Raw genomic sequence first — 17144 nt, forward strand, 5'->3', positions numbered from 1 at the left:
AATTGATGGGTTATATGTGTGATTAATTGGCTAAGATTGATAGATCTATGAATGGATTAAGGTATCATGTGTGTTTATTAAATTTCAAAGAGTTTACTTTAATAAAAATCAGGACTTTTTGCCTATGTAAGTGATTTTGGCTTAAGATATATGTATTTGAGCATGATATTAGTGTATAATTATGTTTGAGTAATTCTTTTGTTGGCTAAGAAATTTCTGACTTAGTTTAGTTTGTATGAGTTTTTGAGTTTTCATATTTTGAGAAGTCGATGATTGATAAAATGAGGTCTAATTGCTTTATGACCATTATGTGAAAGTTTGTCATGTTTTATTAAGAGTTTTATGATAATACATGAAGTTTCATTAGAGTTTAGTTTACATGATAAAAGGGAATCTATATGTGTATAATGATTTATATGATGAATGAGATCATGTTTGAGTATTTGAGTAATTTTGAGCACGAAAATGAGAAGAGAATTTTAATGATGCGTTCGTTGAAATGTTTTACTTAAGATTTGAGGTTATGATGTAAGAAGAGAGTCAAGATTGAGTATGATGAGTATTATAATGTGCTTGAATGTTTTCAAGTGCTATATGTGTTTAAAATGAGCTTTGATTGGTTTTCATTGAAGGATGTTGGGTTGAGCATTTAAGAGTTTGAGATGACATTTTGGTGAATTTCGTAGGCCTACTGACCTACTGTGATCGATGGTTTTTTAGATGTCTAATAGCTTTGAAAATTTTATAGCAAATCTCTACATGAGTCTTAAGCACACCGGTAAAATTTCAAGTCATTTGGACTTCGTTTACTATTTTTATAAAATACAAAACCTAAACTGCACATTACTACCGAGAATTTCAGAGAACAGAAGCAAGAGTCATTCATTTCAGTAGCTTCCTGTGTGATCTAGATTTCAAAATTTTTATGGTATTAACCTTATAGTGTTAGCTAGATATCCACCAAAGTTGAGCCCAGTTTGACAACGTTTACTATTTTTCAAAAATCCAAGTTTTCGATTGCTCAAAACTACCGAATATGGTAGACTGTAGTAAAACAGTCATACCTCCTACAATACTTGGAGTTTTTGACTCTACTTTTTATATGAAACTAGACTCGAAGATCTTTCTTTTGGTATGAGTCTCGAGTCCAGGAGGTGTCGGAGTCAGAACAGGTTAGATTTTGAAGTTGAGTCAATGTAAAAACAAAGCATGTTTTGATAATGTTTGATTGTGTTTTTCTTATGGGCCTTAGGTGATTGTGTTGTCTATGTGTTTGAATGAGATTAGACGAGCCTTATATGAGAGACAAATCGAGACTTGGAACCATGATTTTCTTGAAACCTATCCTTGAACTTAAGGATTTGAGATGAGTGGAGAGTTTATATAGAGTTGAGTAAGGAGATAGAATATGAGATAGAGCATAAGTTTCCTTTCATGTCTCTGATAATCATAAGTTTTGATGTCGAGTCTAGAATAGTATCTCTAGACTTCTAAGAATGTCAGTAACCCTCAGCTCGCCGTCACACTACCGCAACAAAGGTACGATAATAGTTTCAAAAATATACATATATGTATTTCAGATGTTATGAAAGTTTTTCAAGAAAATGTGCGCCTTATGTTTACGATGCTATGTGAATGCTTTTTGTCGTGTTTGGGACTACCCGAACCCATAACGACTCAATGAATGTATTTCGTGTTTGGGACAACCCGAGCCCTTAACGAATCAATGTATGTATGTATGTATGGTCGAGTTAGATTCCTTGAATCTTTCCGGCATAAGCAAAGTTTTCATGAAAGGGACATTAAATGTCCATATATGTTAAGGTTTCAAAAGAAACAGAAGTATGTATGTATGAATGAATGAAAAAGCTTTATGTTGTCGTTTTAGGCTAGCTGCCTATACGATTAGAATAATGGGTCCTCTTACAAACCGTTTGAGTACCACCCAAGAATGCTTTGAGAATGTTAATCGTGATAGCACCGCTTGATCGATTTAAGTAAAAACTGGTAAAATAGAAATGTTTAACATAGAGATGTTACAACATAGAGGCAATGCTTTAAGACTAAGGATTCACTTGAGCTATTTCAATAGCGGTGAGATTAAGTTTTTCACATAAGAACTTATGTTGCTTATGATTATGATGTTAGTCATGATAGCTTGGCTAGAACAACATAGAATGGACTTTCATGGTATCAATAACTTATGATGAAACACTTATTAGTAAGTGCTTTAAGTTAGAAGTTGACTTAGAGCTTTATAAGAGATAAGAAGTTGACATGATTGGGGGCGAAGCTCCCACTTGACTGAGTGATTCATTGTGCTGGGTCTGGTCAGCCCATATAACTAAGATCTCGGTGATCGTCAATTAGGATTTTGACCTTGAGTAGGGCGTCATCCCAATGTATAGACTCACACTATGTAGTTGTCACAATAAGATCTTATTTTACCACGATAAGCACAGTAATGACTAGAATGACTTAGTTTGCTGTCAGTTCTCGAAGTACTAGAAGGTGATATTCTCACAGTTAGAAAGATACACTAAGTATCAACCTATCTTTTGACCGATAGTCGGTAGAAACAAAGCAACTTCTGGAATCCCAAGTGGAGAACCAGGACAGATAACTAGTATGATAGAGTTTTCAACAAAATTTCAGGACGAATGTGGTGGACACTTATGAGAAACGCGTGAAGGAGTTCGCAAACGAATGGCGTCATGAGATATTCAATTCCCCTACCAAGCCAAAGAAATATTACGTAGGAGCAACCAACGAGCAAGACTCTCACCATCGAATCACTGCTACCAAGGGAGAATGGGAAGACTCCGACACAATCTGGATATACACCACCTCAAGATGTGGTGAAGGAAAGAAAATGGAATGAAGAAAACAACAAGAAAAATTCGAGAATAGAAAAAGAACTTTAGAATAAGACTTAAGATCCAACCCAACCTCAAAGCCAACAACCTCACACTAGAAGGGTGATTGCTTCGGCTAAAGTGTCAAAAGCTCCATCAATAGGAAGCAAGTATTTGTTTTAAACTTCAGAGAACTTGAGCACTATGTCTCATTAGCCCCAAAGTTGAATTACTTGACTTATGACTTAGAACTCGTTGTGGTTGTGCACGTGTTGGAAATTTGGAGATACTATCTCTACGGAGTTAAGTGTGAGGTCCTTATAGCTGACAAGAATTTGAAGTGCTTTTTCGAGCAAAGAAATTTCAATGTAAGACAACAGAGACGATTCGAATTAGTGAAGATTTATGATGGTACCATCAATTGGAAATTAAGATAAGATGTTTCACCACTAAATATGAAGTACTGATTGGTGATTGCCTTATTCGGTTTAGTAATTGTTCACCATCCGGAGACAATATCAAGCTGTGTAGTTGCATCAATAGTTAAGTGTGAATTGCAAGAAAGGATTATGAAAGCACGAAATGAAAATGGATATTGGTGAGAAAATGTGTCTCGCCTCAAGAATAATAAAAACGAAAGGATTCACGAAAGTCAGGAATAGTGCACTAATGGTTAGTGGAGGATTGTGGATGTATACACTGAATATTACGTCTCGCAGTTAAGAAAGTATGTGATTAAGAAAGATGAGATAGTCCAAGCTCAGGGCTTAAGAGAAATCAGTTTAGTGACTAGATTGCAAGGTTCAAGTGTTACGAGGCAATAATATTGTTCTCGTCATGTAGTGGAACCATCACAGGATGGAAAAGGCTACAAAAGAGATGAATGAAACGAATGACTAGTATCACAAGCTAGAATACCAGGTATGCAAATTTCGGGACGAAATTTATTTTAAGGGGGGTAGTATGTAATGCCCCGCTCTTTTAAATATATATTAGATTAAACATGTGCATTAGTTATAAAATTCTTTTAATTATTTATTGTGACTATTTTATTCAGATAATATTATTTCAGCAAAAGTCTGTATAAGAGATACAGAGCTGCGATTTAATATTCAATCATGAATCAAACCAATAATTAAATTATTGGTTTAGCTACACGTTTGAGACCTTGCATTACCAGTTGATTGATTTAATCAATAGTATTAGAAATTTTAGATTTATAACCGATTTCATAAATCGTGTTATTTAAATCGAATTGCTAGAATTATAACTCGAGTTTATGTTAATAATAATTTTATTATTTCACGCTTTATATGTTTAGTACTAAGTCGCGAATTAATTTCGACTTTCACGTATTAAATCTCAAGATTGAGGATTTAATTTATATAAATACGACGAGTATTTATTAAACGAGAATTGGAGAATTATTACAGGAACTAGGAGAAACTAGATCACGGCACTACACGTATGTCTCGATTTTTCATCCAACACATCAATTCCTACACTATTCCCTTGTTAGTCAAAATGTTGGTGCTAACAATTTGTCAAAAAAAAGTTGGTGGTTTGCAGAAAATTTTGGCTGCTTTGGACTTTCACGTATTCCAGTTTTGCTACATGATTTTTTTCAACCTTTGCTACAGTAACACTATTCCAGTTTTGCCTATAAATTGCTAGGATTCGCAGCAGTTTAAAAACACACCAAAGCAGAAAATACTTCTTTCTGTTAGAGAGAGCAAGAGTAAGTTGAAGTAAAATCTCAAATACGAGAGTTTGAGGGTTTGAGACAAAAGCTTAGTTAGAAGCTTTTGGTGTGAGAAAATTAGATAGAAATTTTCTCGGGGTATAACGGGTTGTGAGTTGAGTGTTGTGAGTGTTGTAAACACTGTATTTTTTTTTTTCTCCCTTTGTTAAATAGAAGTGCAGCAAGAGGTGTGAGGCAAGAGAGAGTTTAGAAGAATTTTTTTTTAAATTTCTTACTTGCAAGAGCTCAAGTGAGCTCCCTTCGCCGGGCTGTTTCTTCGCCGACCGGCCACTAGGCTCTGAACCGAGAACGTGTACTCGTTCCTCCATCTTCAGGCTACCAAACCCAACAATCGAAATGCCGAAGCCTTCTCTATATTTTCCTGACCAAAGGCCGCAATATCCTTCGGCGGCCAACGTCGAATTCCCGACTTAGCCACCGGCCAACTTACGGCCTTCGTTTCTCACTATCCTTACGACGAAAAAGGATCGAGAAACCACCGTTGTGTAGCCTGATCTACCTCGCACGAGGAAAACTAAGTAGTAGACCTTCGCGGCTAAACACCATCGCGGAACGACGACCGGAAAACCCCCGACGGACAACTTCCATTAGTGCTCACTTGGACAAGGGTAAGTTGACGCCCTTATTTCGATGCATTCCCGTTTCTATTATATTATGGGAACTTTCTGGGGTATAGATGGGAGTGTGGTGAATATTTGTTCAAAGTTTCATGTTATTTGAACTTCGTTTACTACCCTTTTAAAATTTGAGAAGTCTACTGCCAGTATCTGCTGAAACTGTCGTGAGGCAGATGATTAGGGTAATTATTTCAGTAACCATATGTTGATATTTAGCTCTAAAATTTTTATTGTATGAAGATATATGTGTTAGCTATCTACATATAAAATTTGAGCTCATTCAGGTAACGTTTTCTATTTTTTCAAAAATCTGGACTTTCAGTTGGCAGAAACTGCCGAATCTGGTAGGCGATGGGAAAATCGCTATATCTCTTAAACTACTTGGAGTTTTTCAACATACGTTTTTTTCAATTAAACTAGACTCAAAGAGGTTTCTATTGATATAAAATTCGACTCCATACGAGTTCGGAGTAAAAGCAGTTTATTAGTTGAAGTTGAATCTATACAGTTTTGTTGAGATGGAAATGATTCAAAATAATTCCTATTAAGGATTTTAAAGTTTTATTGTTGATAAAATATCACTTTTAGATTATAAATGAGCTATTGATGTTTATATATATATATTGGTGATTGGCATTATTAAATGGGGAAAAGGAAAACGTTTTATGTTTATAGAATTATTCTTTATTTATAATAGATAAATAAATGAATAATATAAAATGGAATTTCCTACATCCTCAAAGGTACATGAAATATTTTGATAAAGGAAGAACGATTGTATATGAGTTAGATATAGTTGTTTAAGGAAATATGGGTAGTTAGAGAAATGAGTGAATAGTGATTCACTGCATTTGTTGTTATCTTTTCTATTATTCACTCGAACACATGTTTTCGTGTTATCAAAGGTTCAAATAAACAAAAGCGTCTGAGTAACCTATCGCGCTAAGGAAAGAGAATCATTGTCTTAAGTAGCAAAACACTGCAATCAGGTGGGCATTACTTTCATATATATCAAATGAGTTTAAATGTTACGTTCAAGCAAGTTATTTCATGATAAAACCTTTGAGTTAAAGTTATTTCAAGTATTGTCTTGCCATAAAATGTTTAAATTTTAGTATGATATCTATCTGCTTTGGCTTTGCCAATGATGCAATCGAATTCGGGTCCTGAGCAGTTGATAGCTATCCTGCCAGGGCTAGTGTACACCAGTGACCGTGAGTCATCTAGCGGGTTGGCCGGTCAAGTGACCGTGAGAGGTGGCCACCTCTCCGGCACACAGTTCCAGATATGATAGATTACAAGAGAACTTAGTCTGCAGACGTACTTTAAGAATCACAAATGAACTTAGTAAGCTTGGGCCTTTTTAGCGAAAAACTCCCTTGCTGTACTGTTTATGATGGCATGACAATTTACAGTTTTGAAGCATGTATTTTTATACCTAGGCATACGTGCCCACTGAGTGCTTTTGTACTCAGCCCTGCATATGTTTTCTAAATGTGCAGGTTGAGCTGATGTGATGATGGTGCTGCAATGAGCGGAGTCTCCAGGGTTGTTAATAAATAGTTAACCTGTCTAGAATATGTCTTCATACATATGTCTAGCTACTTTCCGCTGCAAGATGTTGTTGATGTTATAGTATGTTATGTCATACTTTGAGTCTTAAGAGAATGGTTTCATATGATGTATAACTTGATTAATGATATTAATTAAGTTTTATGCTGTCTTTCATAGACTATTTTTCAATTGAGTATTCATGAATAAAAATGACGAGTTTTATTAAGATGAGTAAGTTTTACGGCTATAAATGACGCCCCTTTTCTTCCCCTTCTTCTTTAACCCCATCCCTAGTCGTAGATCACTCGGCTTAACTATCCTTAGTTAGGGCGGGCTGTGACATTTTTGATGTAGTTCATCTCGGCCTCCGGCTCTGGCGCAATGGGGCGGGAGAAGCGGCTGAGGCTGCGGGAATGGCGGAGAGAGCGGTGGGGGGTGGAGCCTTCCGATTGAAGAAAGAAAGAGGCGGCGATGCAGATCGGAGGGCTTGCGGGGGAAGGGAGGTGGCCGGCGCGGTGAAGGCGGCGGTGGCGTCTGGAATCCGAGTGCAGTTGCGGCTGAGTCTTGTTTGCAGCACCCATAGATCTCTAGTGTGTGTGACTGTGCGTCTTTTATAATGATTAATTAAAATTAATTAATGAGAATAAAACAAATAATAAAATAGCTGATGTGGATCTATATTGCCTTGTGTCATGTATATTATAAAGCTAGAATCTCTAGAATTACAGGGATTTTGAATGGTGAATTCTTAGATATGCCACGTAGGACCCCGAATTAAGGAGAGCGCATGAATCCTTAATCGTATTATATATTTGATAATAATGTTATTTATAATAGTATTAATGTCATTTTCATATATTGTCATTTGTAGAATTATAGAGTGTTACTGTGTTAATAACAAACAAATAACAAGCTATCAGGTTGTCTATGTAATTCTTGAATTGGACGTTAATGGGAGAATTTGCTTCAACTTTAATTTAGGAGTGTCATTTCAATATATTAAAAATGTTGTTTATTAAAATAGTGCCATTTAAATATATTAAAAGTGTCATTTGTACTAATATCATTTATTAATGCAGATGGTGTTATTTATCAAGAAAATAGTGCTATTTTTATAACAAGTATATAGTACTATAATTTATAATAGTATTAGTGTCATTTCCATATAATGTCATTTGTAGAACAATATAGTGTTATTTTTATAACAAGATAATGTCATTTATATAGTACTCCCTCCGTCCATGAAAGAACTTCCTAGGAGGGAGTGGCACGGGTTTTAAGAAAAAATATTGTTGAGTGTATTGAGAGTGGATAAAAGATAGTTGAGTGTATTGGGAGTGGTGAAAAGATGTATAATTAATATTGAGAGTTGTGAAAAATGAAAAGTAAGAGGATTATAAGTGGTGGGGTATAGTCCAAAAATAGATAGGAAGTTCTTTTGTGGACGTCCCAAAAAAGAAAGATAGGAAGTTCTTTCGTGGACGGAGGGAGTATTATTTATAAAACAAAATAGTGTTGATGCTATTTATATAAGATAATAGTGTCATTTATAATAGTGTTAGTGTCATTTCTATATAGTGTCATTTGTAGAACTATATAGTGTAATTTTTATAACAAGTATATAGTGTCATTTATGATAATGTTAGTGTTATTTTGATACAGTGTCATTTGTAGAACTATATAATGTTAGTGTCATTTGTAGAATATAAAAGTGTTACTTATAATAATGTTAGTGTCATTTTTATATAATGTTATTTGTGGAACACGATAGTATTATTTATATAATATAATAGTGTTGGTGTCATTTTCAAAATGATATAGTGTCATTCAACTTCTTGTAGTGTCTTTTCAAATGTTAAAATGTCATTTTAAATCTTGCAGTGTCATTCAACTTCTTGTAGTGTCATTTGAAATCTTAAAGTTTCATTTTAAAATCTTGTAGTGTCATTTGAATTTTTGTAGCGTCATTCGAAATATCATAGTGTCTTTTGAAATCTTGTAGTGTTATTGAATATCTTAAAGTTTTATTTCAAAATGTCATAGTGTCATTTCGAAATGATATAGTTTCATTTGAAATCTTATAGTGTTATTTCGAAATGACATAGTGTCATTGAAAATGTCATAGTGTCATTCAACTTCTTGTAGTGTCTTTTCAAATGTTAAAGTGTCATTTTAAATCTTGTAGTGTCATTTGAATTCTTGTAGTGTCATTTTGAAATCTTAAAGTTTCATTTCGAAATCTTGTAGTGTCATTCGAATTCTTGTAGTGTTTTTTGAAATCTTAAAGTGTCATTTCGAAATGTCATAGTGTCATTTCGTAATGACATAGTGTCATTCGAAATGTCATAGTGTCATTCAACTTCTTGTAGTGTCTTTTCAAATGTTAAAGTGTTATTTTCAATCTTGTAGTGTCATTTAACTTCTTGTAGTGTCATAGTTTCATTCAAATTCTTAAAGTGTCATTCGAAATCTTATATTGTCTTTTGAAATCTTGTAGTTTCATTTCGAAATGTCGCAGTGTCATTTTAAATCTGATAGTGTCATTTGAAATGTCATAGAGTGTCTTTTGAAATCTTATAGTTTTATATCGAAATGTCGTAGTATTATTTTAAATCTCATAGTGTCATTTGAAATGTCATAGTGTAATTTGAATTCTTGTAGTGTCATATAAAATGTCATTTTGTCATTTGAATTCTTCGAGTGTCATTTGAAATGTTGAAGTGTCATTCGAAATGCCATAGTGTCATTTGAAGTGTTGAAGTGTCATTCGAAATGTCATAGTGTCATTTTAAGTGTTGAAGTGTTATTTGTATTCTTTTAGTGTTATTTGAAGTGTTGATGTGTCATTTGAAATGTCATAGTGACATTTGAATTCTTCAAGTGTCATATGAAATGTCATTGTGTTATTTGAATTCTTCGAGTGTCATTTGAAGTGTTGAAGTGTCATTCGAAATGTCATAGTGTCATTTTAAGTGTTGAAGTGTTATTTGTATTATTCTAGTGTCATTTTAATTCTTCAAGTGTCATTTTAATTCTTCAAGTGTCATTTGAAGTGTTGAAGTGTCATTGTAAATTTCAAAGTGTCATTTTAAGTGTTGAAATGTCATTTGAATTCTTCAAGTATTATTTGAAGTGTTGATGTGTCATTTTAAATGTCATAGTGTCATTTGAATTCTTCAAGTGTCATTTCAATTATTCAAGTGTCATTTCAAGTGTTGAAGTGTTATTCTAAATTTCAAAATGTCATTTTAAGTGTTGAAGTGTCATTTAAATTCTTCAAGTGTTATTTGAAGTGTTGACATGTCATTCGAAATGTCATAGTGACATTTGAATTCTTCAAGTGTCATATGAAATGTCATTGTGTCATTGTAAGTGTTGAAGTGTTATTTGAATACTTCAAGTGTCATTTCAAGTGTTGAAGTGTCATTTCAAGTGTCATTCTAAATTTCAAAGTGTCATTTTAAGTGTTAAAGTGTCATTTGAATTCTTCAAGTGTTATTTCAATTCTTCAAGTGTTATTTGAAGTGTTGAAGTGTCATTTGAAATGTCATAGTATCATTTCAATTCTTCAAGTGCCATTTGAATTCTTTGAGTATCATTTGTAGTGTTGAAGTGTCATTTGAAATGTCATACTGTCCTTGTAAGTGTTGAATTGTTATTTGAATTCTTCAAGAGTTTAGGATTTAGGGTTTCAGGTTTAGGGTTTAGGGTTTAAGGTTTAGGGTTTAGGGTTTAGGATTTAGGGTTTCAAGTTTAGGGTTTAGGTTTCAGGTTTAAGGTTTACGATTTAGTGTTTCAGGTTTAGGGTTTAGGTTTCAGGTTTAGGGTTTCAAGTTTAGAATTTAAGGTTTAAGGTTTACGATTTAGTGTTTCAGGTTTAGGGTTTAGGTTTCAACTTTATGGTTTCATTATAGTGTCATTCGAAATCTTGTAGTGTCATTTGTATGTCGGAATAGTGTCATTTGAAATCTTGTAGTGTCATTTGAAATGTTAAAGTGTCATTTGAAATCTTGTAGTGTCATTTGTTTGTCGGAGTAGTGTCATTTGAAATGTTATAGTGTCATTTGTAACATTCTATAGTTAAATACGTGGAACAAAATGAAACACAAGTAAGGAAATAAAACTTGAATGGGGAATCCTAGAAACACTTGCTTGCATAGGAAATCTTAAAAACAATTGCTGGAATGGGAAACGATTGCTGGAATGGAAAATCCTAGAAACAAATGCTGAAATGGGAAATCCTAGAAACAAACGATGGAATGAGAAATCCTATAAACTAACTACTGAAATTGTAATTCTTCAAACATAATAGTTAATTTTTCTCTTTTTTGATCACAACCCTCTTGCTTTTTTTCATGACTGTTGGTGTGATTTCTTTTGATTTCCTTTTGTTGATTTGCTCATCATCACTCAAATCCACCGTTTCGATTGTATTTGCATTTGCGCTTGATTTGGAGTTTGTGACACATGATTCTTCAGTAATTGAATGATTGGATTCTTTGCTGTACTTGGCCATCATTTCAGGGTCCATGTTCACTTTCATCACCATGTAGGCACCATTGTTCATCTCTATTTCATCAACCCTTGCATTAATCTTGAACAGAGCTGTTTTACCATTAATAGCACTTGCATCGAATGGCATGTCACTGCTTCCAAATTCCTATGGCATTTTAAATATAAAAGAAGTTAGTTAAATAATAAGTATATGTTTGTAATGTCTAATATCATAATACTTACAACACTTAATTCTCCTGCTGTCTTTCCGATTAGTTGCATACATTCTCTATCCCATAAAATAAAAGATGCAACTCCAGAGTCATCAGCTATCTCAACCCTTAGCCTATACATGTATTTTTTTTTATAAATATGAAATATGTAATATCAAATAATAAAATAGAACTAAAATATAATTACCTCGGTCTGCCATTGGTTTCATAAGTTTTGCAAAACTCACAATAGAATTTATCATCATCTTTCTTCAATTTTTTCAAACAAATTCTGCATGCCAAGTACGTCCATGCATGGAGAGTTTTGACTGAGAAAATAGTTCCATAAATCCAGAATTTTCCATCCTGTAGTGGAATGAAATAGAGTTTAGTATATATAATAATATATAGTATTTATTTAATTATATTTATAATCAACAATAATATGTACCTCATTTGGAGACAATTTTTAAATTGTTTTGAATGAAGATTCTCCATCTTTAATTTCATCATCAATGCTCTGTATGGTTGGTACAGGGATAAGTTTGAATACAGTGATATGGTCCTTGTTGATCTGCAGATACCTATAAAAAAATATTAGTGTTTTGTTATATAAATATATCTAAATTTTAAGTAGAAAATAAATTACTTCTCCTGCATTTCTGTGATTTCTGCAATTGTGTCAGCAAATCTAATTTTTGTTGCATGGTAGGAATTTGCAATTCTAACTTCACCTGTTGAAAATTTAATTGTGTTAGAATTAGTAATTAGTATATAATAATTAATTAAATAATAAATAAAAAATAATCCTTTACCTCTGAAAATATTTGCTTTGCAGAATTGAATTGCAATTCCTACTGGTTCCTTTGGTTCAGTGCGAATAAAATCATTCACCACTTCAGCATATTTTTCCCATAGTGTGCATGTTAATACCATTTGCCTAAATAAAAAAAATTGATGTTAATAATGATAAGAAATATAATGCAACTAAAAAATAATAATAATTTATGTACTCCAGATCTTCAATCATGATATCCATCAATTTCGTCGGCTTCCCATTAATCACTTTTTCCACTGGCTTGTAGCATGATATGATGATTCCCATTACATCTAAAAAAAAATAGCACTACTATCAATATATTTGTAGTATTTAAATAATTTAAATCATAAGTTGCACTTACCAAATAGCGGAGCATCTTGGAAATCAGGTGTTGTTTTCATTGATTCTATCTCCTCAAAACTTTTCAAGTTCAACACATGAGTAGGGAATCCATCATCTACAAGTTCTGCAATTCTCGTGTCCTTGTAAATCAGAATCTTCAAGCGATTTGTTGTTGTTTTCGTCCTCATGTTGTTGTTTCCTACAATATATTTCATGACTGCATAAACATTCCCTTCGTGGAGGAGATTCTTGAAATTCTCAATTTGCAAGTTTTGAATGGTTGCATGGATTCGACTTCCCTGCAATTGAAGATTAGTTAATATAGGCTAATAATATAAGCTAAGCATACAAACATGGAAATTAAAAAAGTTTTCATACCTCTTTATCATGAAAAACACATTCAAGTGTGCCAATTTCGTTGATATTGTGAAATTGAGGAACTTCGTAGCTTCGAACCAATCGCAACTGCAATGTAAATTTACTCTTTCCTACTTCCAGGTCTTTGATCAAGCCAAACACAGGAGCCATCAATGAAGATGAAAACTTTTGGGCACTTACAAAAGTATTAGACGAATGATGCTTTGATATTGTTATATCCGATGATATATATTGTTTATTCTAACTGTTTTATTGTAATGGTGTGAGTGGATTAGTGGGTATCTCTAAATCGTGTTGTGTTGGATTTAAATTTTATTTAATTTAATTTTTTGTACGTTTGTTTAAGGAGGTGGGAAGTTATTTATACAGAAAAAATAGTGTAAACGTGTAGGGTTTCTCTAATATTTTACATTATTTAAATAAAAAGTGTGAACGTGGTTTCTCTAATATTTTGTAATATTTAAATATCATGTGAATTTTAAAAGGGAAACCAATTAATTGGGCATGATTTCGTGGGTTAGAAGATGTGGGCCCGGTTCTCTGATTCATTAAATGGGCTATCCGTTTTTTAGGCAAGTTTAATTTATAAATTTTCACTTCAATTTAAGTTATGTCCTTAATGAAATTACATTTACTTTGCTTTTTATATATATAAAAATAAAGATATAAAGATAAAGATAAAGATTTTAATATCCCTACCTTAACTCGTAGTAGAAATTTGATTGTAGCAATGATTACCTCAGACTTGAAAATCAACTATTTAGCGGGAAAATTACATTCTCTACTCTTGCCTCCCACTCTCCCCATTCGCCTTCCTCACCACTCGCCGGTAGCCGCCGCCGCCGCACTCACGATGAAGAGATGCCGGCAATCAAAATCCGTAGCAAAAGAGGCATTCGATGTTGTTGACTTAGAAGATATCGGCTTCAGCAGAAACGATATTGAAGAAATCAGGGCTTCTCTGCTACAATGGTACGACGAGAATCGAAGGGATTTACCATGGAGAAGAATAAGCAGCAAAGAAAGTAAAGGTGGTGTTGAACAGAGAGAACGGAAGGCGTACGCTGTGTGGGTGTCTGAGGTGATGCTTCAGCAAACTAGGGTTCAGACTGTCATTGACTACTTCAATCGATGGATGGAGAAATGGCCTACAATCCATCATCTTGCTCAGGCAACTATTGAGGTGTGGTTTCCCCACCTGCATTTTTGTTTGAACAGTTATGATTTTTTATTTGTTTTTCCAATAAAAAAAGGTGTGATGTTTCTGCTGTGCTATGTGTGAGCAGGAGGTGAATGAGATGTGGGCGGGTTTGGGCTACTACAGACGGGCCAGGTTTTTGCTTGAGGTCAGTGTTTGTATGGGTTTTCACCTTAATTTACGTACAAAGTCTGTCATCGAAGTTCCATAAGCTAATGCTCAATTGCTCTGTGAAGTCTTGATTTGCAGGTTTCACGAGTAGAATGCTCCTTATAGCAATAACTAATTTGTTTTGTCATGCAAAATTTTTGTCTCTTGGTTGCAGTCTAGAAAAGTAGGAAAAAGAAAAAATGGAAGTTAATAAGTCTTTATTTTTTTATTTAACTGGAAGATTTTGCATTAAGAAATAATACGGTATAATTTTTGGTGATAAGTAGTTTCTTAGCTGCTTTTGTTAATTCCATCAAGGAGATTCCTAGCCTAGGTCTTTCTTCACTGCTGTTGAGATAGGATCTATATACTTGAAGGGGGAAGGTGGGGGTTTATAGATCTATATATTCTCCCATCAATATGGAGTACTCATGATTAAATGAGCAAGAAATGGAGATTAGTTTCTTTCTCAAATTTAAATCAATCATGTTTTCACCTTACTTTGTAGACTGAATTGAAGTTTCACTTTATTTAGACATATATGTTTTGCTTGTCTATTATCATGCTGATGTAGTAGGATTCTTATTTGCAATGGCCTTACTGTTCAGAATATGTTGTAGGGAGCTCAAATGATTGTTGAAAGTGGAGGTGAGTTCCCAAATACAGCATCTTCTCTTCAGATGGTCAAAGGGATCGGAAACTACACTGCAGGAGCAATTGCATCTATTGCCTTTGATGAGGTTAGCGATATACATTCTCCTTTTATCCTATGATGACCTAGTTTGGTAGTTAAATGACGTGATAGTTCTATTCAGGCAGTACCAGTGGTCGATGGAAATGTAGTCAGAGTAGTTACCAGGTTGAAGTCCATATCGGCCAATCCAAAAGACTCAAAAACAGTCAAGGATATATGGTAAGATTAAAGATTGTAATCATTAGAATTGTTCTCCTCCCTCCCTCTCTCTACACAGACACACAAAACACATTGCCAACGAGAATGATTGTTGGAGAAAAATACCGAATGACTAACTTGATGAAATTAGTAGCTTTACATGTCTCATGTGTGTTTGTATCTATAGACTATATACATTGTTTTCAATAATTTTCTTCTTCTGTATTTTAAACTGCTCAGGGAACTGGCAAGGAAGTTAGTTGATCCTTTGAGGCCTGGGGATTTCAACCAGGCTGTCATGGAACTTGGTGCAACAATATGCAGTCCAACAGCTCCAGGCTGCTCCCGATGTCCTATATCCCCTCAGTGCCAAGCACTATCTCTCGCCATGAAGCAAGAATCAGTTAAAGTGACAGACTATCCAATGAAGGTTGCAAAGGCCAAACAAAGACATGATTTCTCTGCTGTCAGTGTTGTGGAGATAGTTGAGGAGGGATCTCAATCTGACAATAAATATCTTCTAGTTAAGAGACCAGAGGAGGGGTTGCTGGCTGGACTGTGGGAATTCCCATCAGTTCTATTAGAGGGAGAAGCTGATTTAACCTCACGAAGAAAAGCGATCAATAGTTTTTTGAAACAATCATTTGGTTTAGACATGAGAAAGTCCTGCAAAGTAGTTTTAAGGGAAGAAGTCGGTGTATATGTGCATGTATTCTCACACATTCGTCTCAAGATGTACATAGAGTTGCTAACTTTGCGCATGACAGGTCTATCCTCTGCTCTCTGCTTCCCCCTCCCCCCCCCCCCCAGCAACTGATGCACAATACTTTATTTGGTTCGAAGGTGGGACAGATTCTATACAGGAAAAGCAAGAAGAAAATACAACTATTAAATGGAAATACGTTGATGAAAAGGCACTTTCAACTTTAGGGTTGACATCTGGTGTAAGAAAGGTAATCTTATAGTACTTCTCAAATTTTTTGAGTCTACATTATGGATCTTGTGTTCAATCAATTTTTTATTGATATAGGTTCTTGAAAACTCATACTGCTAGTAGCTACCTTAGAACATAGATGAAAAGATGAAAATATGTTTTCTATTTGTAGTCAAACCTGCTTTGTAGTTTATTATCTGTTTGAAGGCAAAAATTTCTTTCCAGCCAATGGTCCCTAAATCATGAGATAGATTTCATAAATTTTGGTTGAAATTTATACAGTCGCTACCCATCTGCTTATCTTTTGTGATGCAGGCTTACACCATGATCCAGAAATTCAAACAGGATAATAAGTCCAAATCTGTCCCTGCAACTGCAAGAAAGATAAGAGACAAAAAATCATCAAGTGGTACCCATCTAAATTACAAATGAAACTCCTATCAGTTCAACCTTTTGTCCCAAAGCAGTTACCATCGCTTTTGGAGAAACCTACCACAGAAAGATGTAGAATTGAAGGATGTGTTGTTTCTCTGCTTCGTGGTTCCTTTCGTTGCTTCCACCACATTTTTGCAAGGTAACATCAGTCGCAGAGGTCAAATACAAATGTTCATTCTGAACTAATTGAGTTTAGTTTCTTGACAGAGTTAGCATTGTGTGCCTCATAGCTAGTTCGTATCCAGCCTGAAGAAATTCATCAGATTTTGAAGTTTTTGCTATCAATTCATGAGTTGTATGCTAGCATTGTGATGAATTGTTTAGGTCACTCATATCACTGTTTATCATTGTTTCATGTATATTGGATCTGTAAACATTGTTATCAAATGTACTCGGAACAATATTTAGTTCAAATTATTATTTTATTTCATCAACTGATTCCATTGCTTGTTAGCAACGATTTTCCAGTTTGTTCTTCCCTGAGAATGCAACGAATTTATT

At 34.1% G+C, this 17144-nt stretch overlaps 2 protein-coding genes and 1 long non-coding RNA gene across 4 annotated transcripts; 2 read left to right on the top strand and 1 right to left on the bottom strand.

Annotated features, from left to right (window-relative positions):
- The first annotated feature begins 3609 nt into the window (after positions 1-3609).
- LOC131006495 (uncharacterized) lies at positions 3610-6957 on the top strand. Its single transcript, XR_009095552.1, has 3 exons — positions 3610-5225; positions 6140-6223; positions 6737-6957. It is a non-coding gene; the product is annotated as an uncharacterized LOC131006495 (long non-coding RNA).
- Positions 6958-10998: 4041 nt separating this feature from the next.
- LOC131006496 (uncharacterized) lies at positions 10999-13305 on the bottom strand. The gene is made up of 3 exons (XM_057933644.1): positions 13035-13305; positions 12676-12955; positions 10999-12604 (listed from the first exon to the last, which is right to left on the bottom strand). The coding sequence occupies exons 1-3, from the start codon at positions 13182-13184 to the stop codon at positions 12435-12437; spliced, it is 600 nt and encodes a 199-aa protein (XP_057789627.1). The 5' UTR covers positions 13185-13305; the 3' UTR covers positions 10999-12434.
- Positions 13306-13745: 440 nt separating this feature from the next.
- Positions 13746-17077, top strand: LOC131006497 (adenine DNA glycosylase-like). Of its 2 annotated transcripts, XR_009095553.1 has the most exons (8): positions 13746-14217; positions 14321-14380; positions 15003-15122; positions 15198-15295; positions 15515-16041; positions 16118-16227; positions 16524-16782; positions 16851-17077. XR_009095553.1 is itself a non-coding variant. In XM_057933645.1 (7 exons), exons 1-7 carry the CDS (start codon positions 13765-13767, stop codon positions 16638-16640), a joined length of 1485 nt encoding a protein of 494 aa, XP_057789628.1. In that variant the 5' UTR covers positions 13746-13764; the 3' UTR covers positions 16641-17077. The 2 variants fall into 2 exon arrangements, 1 of the variants encoding a protein (XP_057789628.1); XM_057933645.1 differs by having other exon boundaries at positions 16524-17077.
- The last annotated feature ends 67 nt before the right edge of the window (positions 17078-17144 follow it).

Source organism: Salvia miltiorrhiza, chromosome 1 (genome assembly GCF_028751815.1).
Source record: "Salvia miltiorrhiza cultivar Shanhuang (shh) chromosome 1, IMPLAD_Smil_shh, whole genome shotgun sequence".
In the NCBI taxonomy this organism is placed as follows: domain Eukaryota; kingdom Viridiplantae; phylum Streptophyta; class Magnoliopsida; order Lamiales; family Lamiaceae; genus Salvia; species Salvia miltiorrhiza.

Coding starts and splice junctions, on each gene's coding strand:
- LOC131006496 (XM_057933644.1), bottom strand. CDS start 13,184: ATGGCTCCTGTGTTTGGCTTGATCAAAGACCTGGAAGTAGGAAAGAGT. Junction 12,956..13,034: donor GTGTTTTTCATGATAAAGAG/GTATGAAAACTT, acceptor CTTCAATTGCAG/GGAAGTCGAATCCATGCAAC. Junction 12,605..12,675: donor CCAAGATGCTCCGCTATTTG/GTAAGTGCAACT, acceptor ATTTTTTTTTAG/ATGTAATGGGAATCATCATA.
- LOC131006497 (XM_057933645.1), top strand. CDS start 13,765: ATGATTACCTCAGACTTGAAAATCAACTATTTAGCGGGAAAATTACAT. Junction 15,296..15,514: donor AAAACAGTCAAGGATATATG/GTAAGATTAAAG, acceptor TAAACTGCTCAG/GGAACTGGCAAGGAAGTTAG. Junction 16,042..16,117: donor GCTAACTTTGCGCATGACAG/GTCTATCCTCTG, acceptor TTTGGTTCGAAG/GTGGGACAGATTCTATACAG.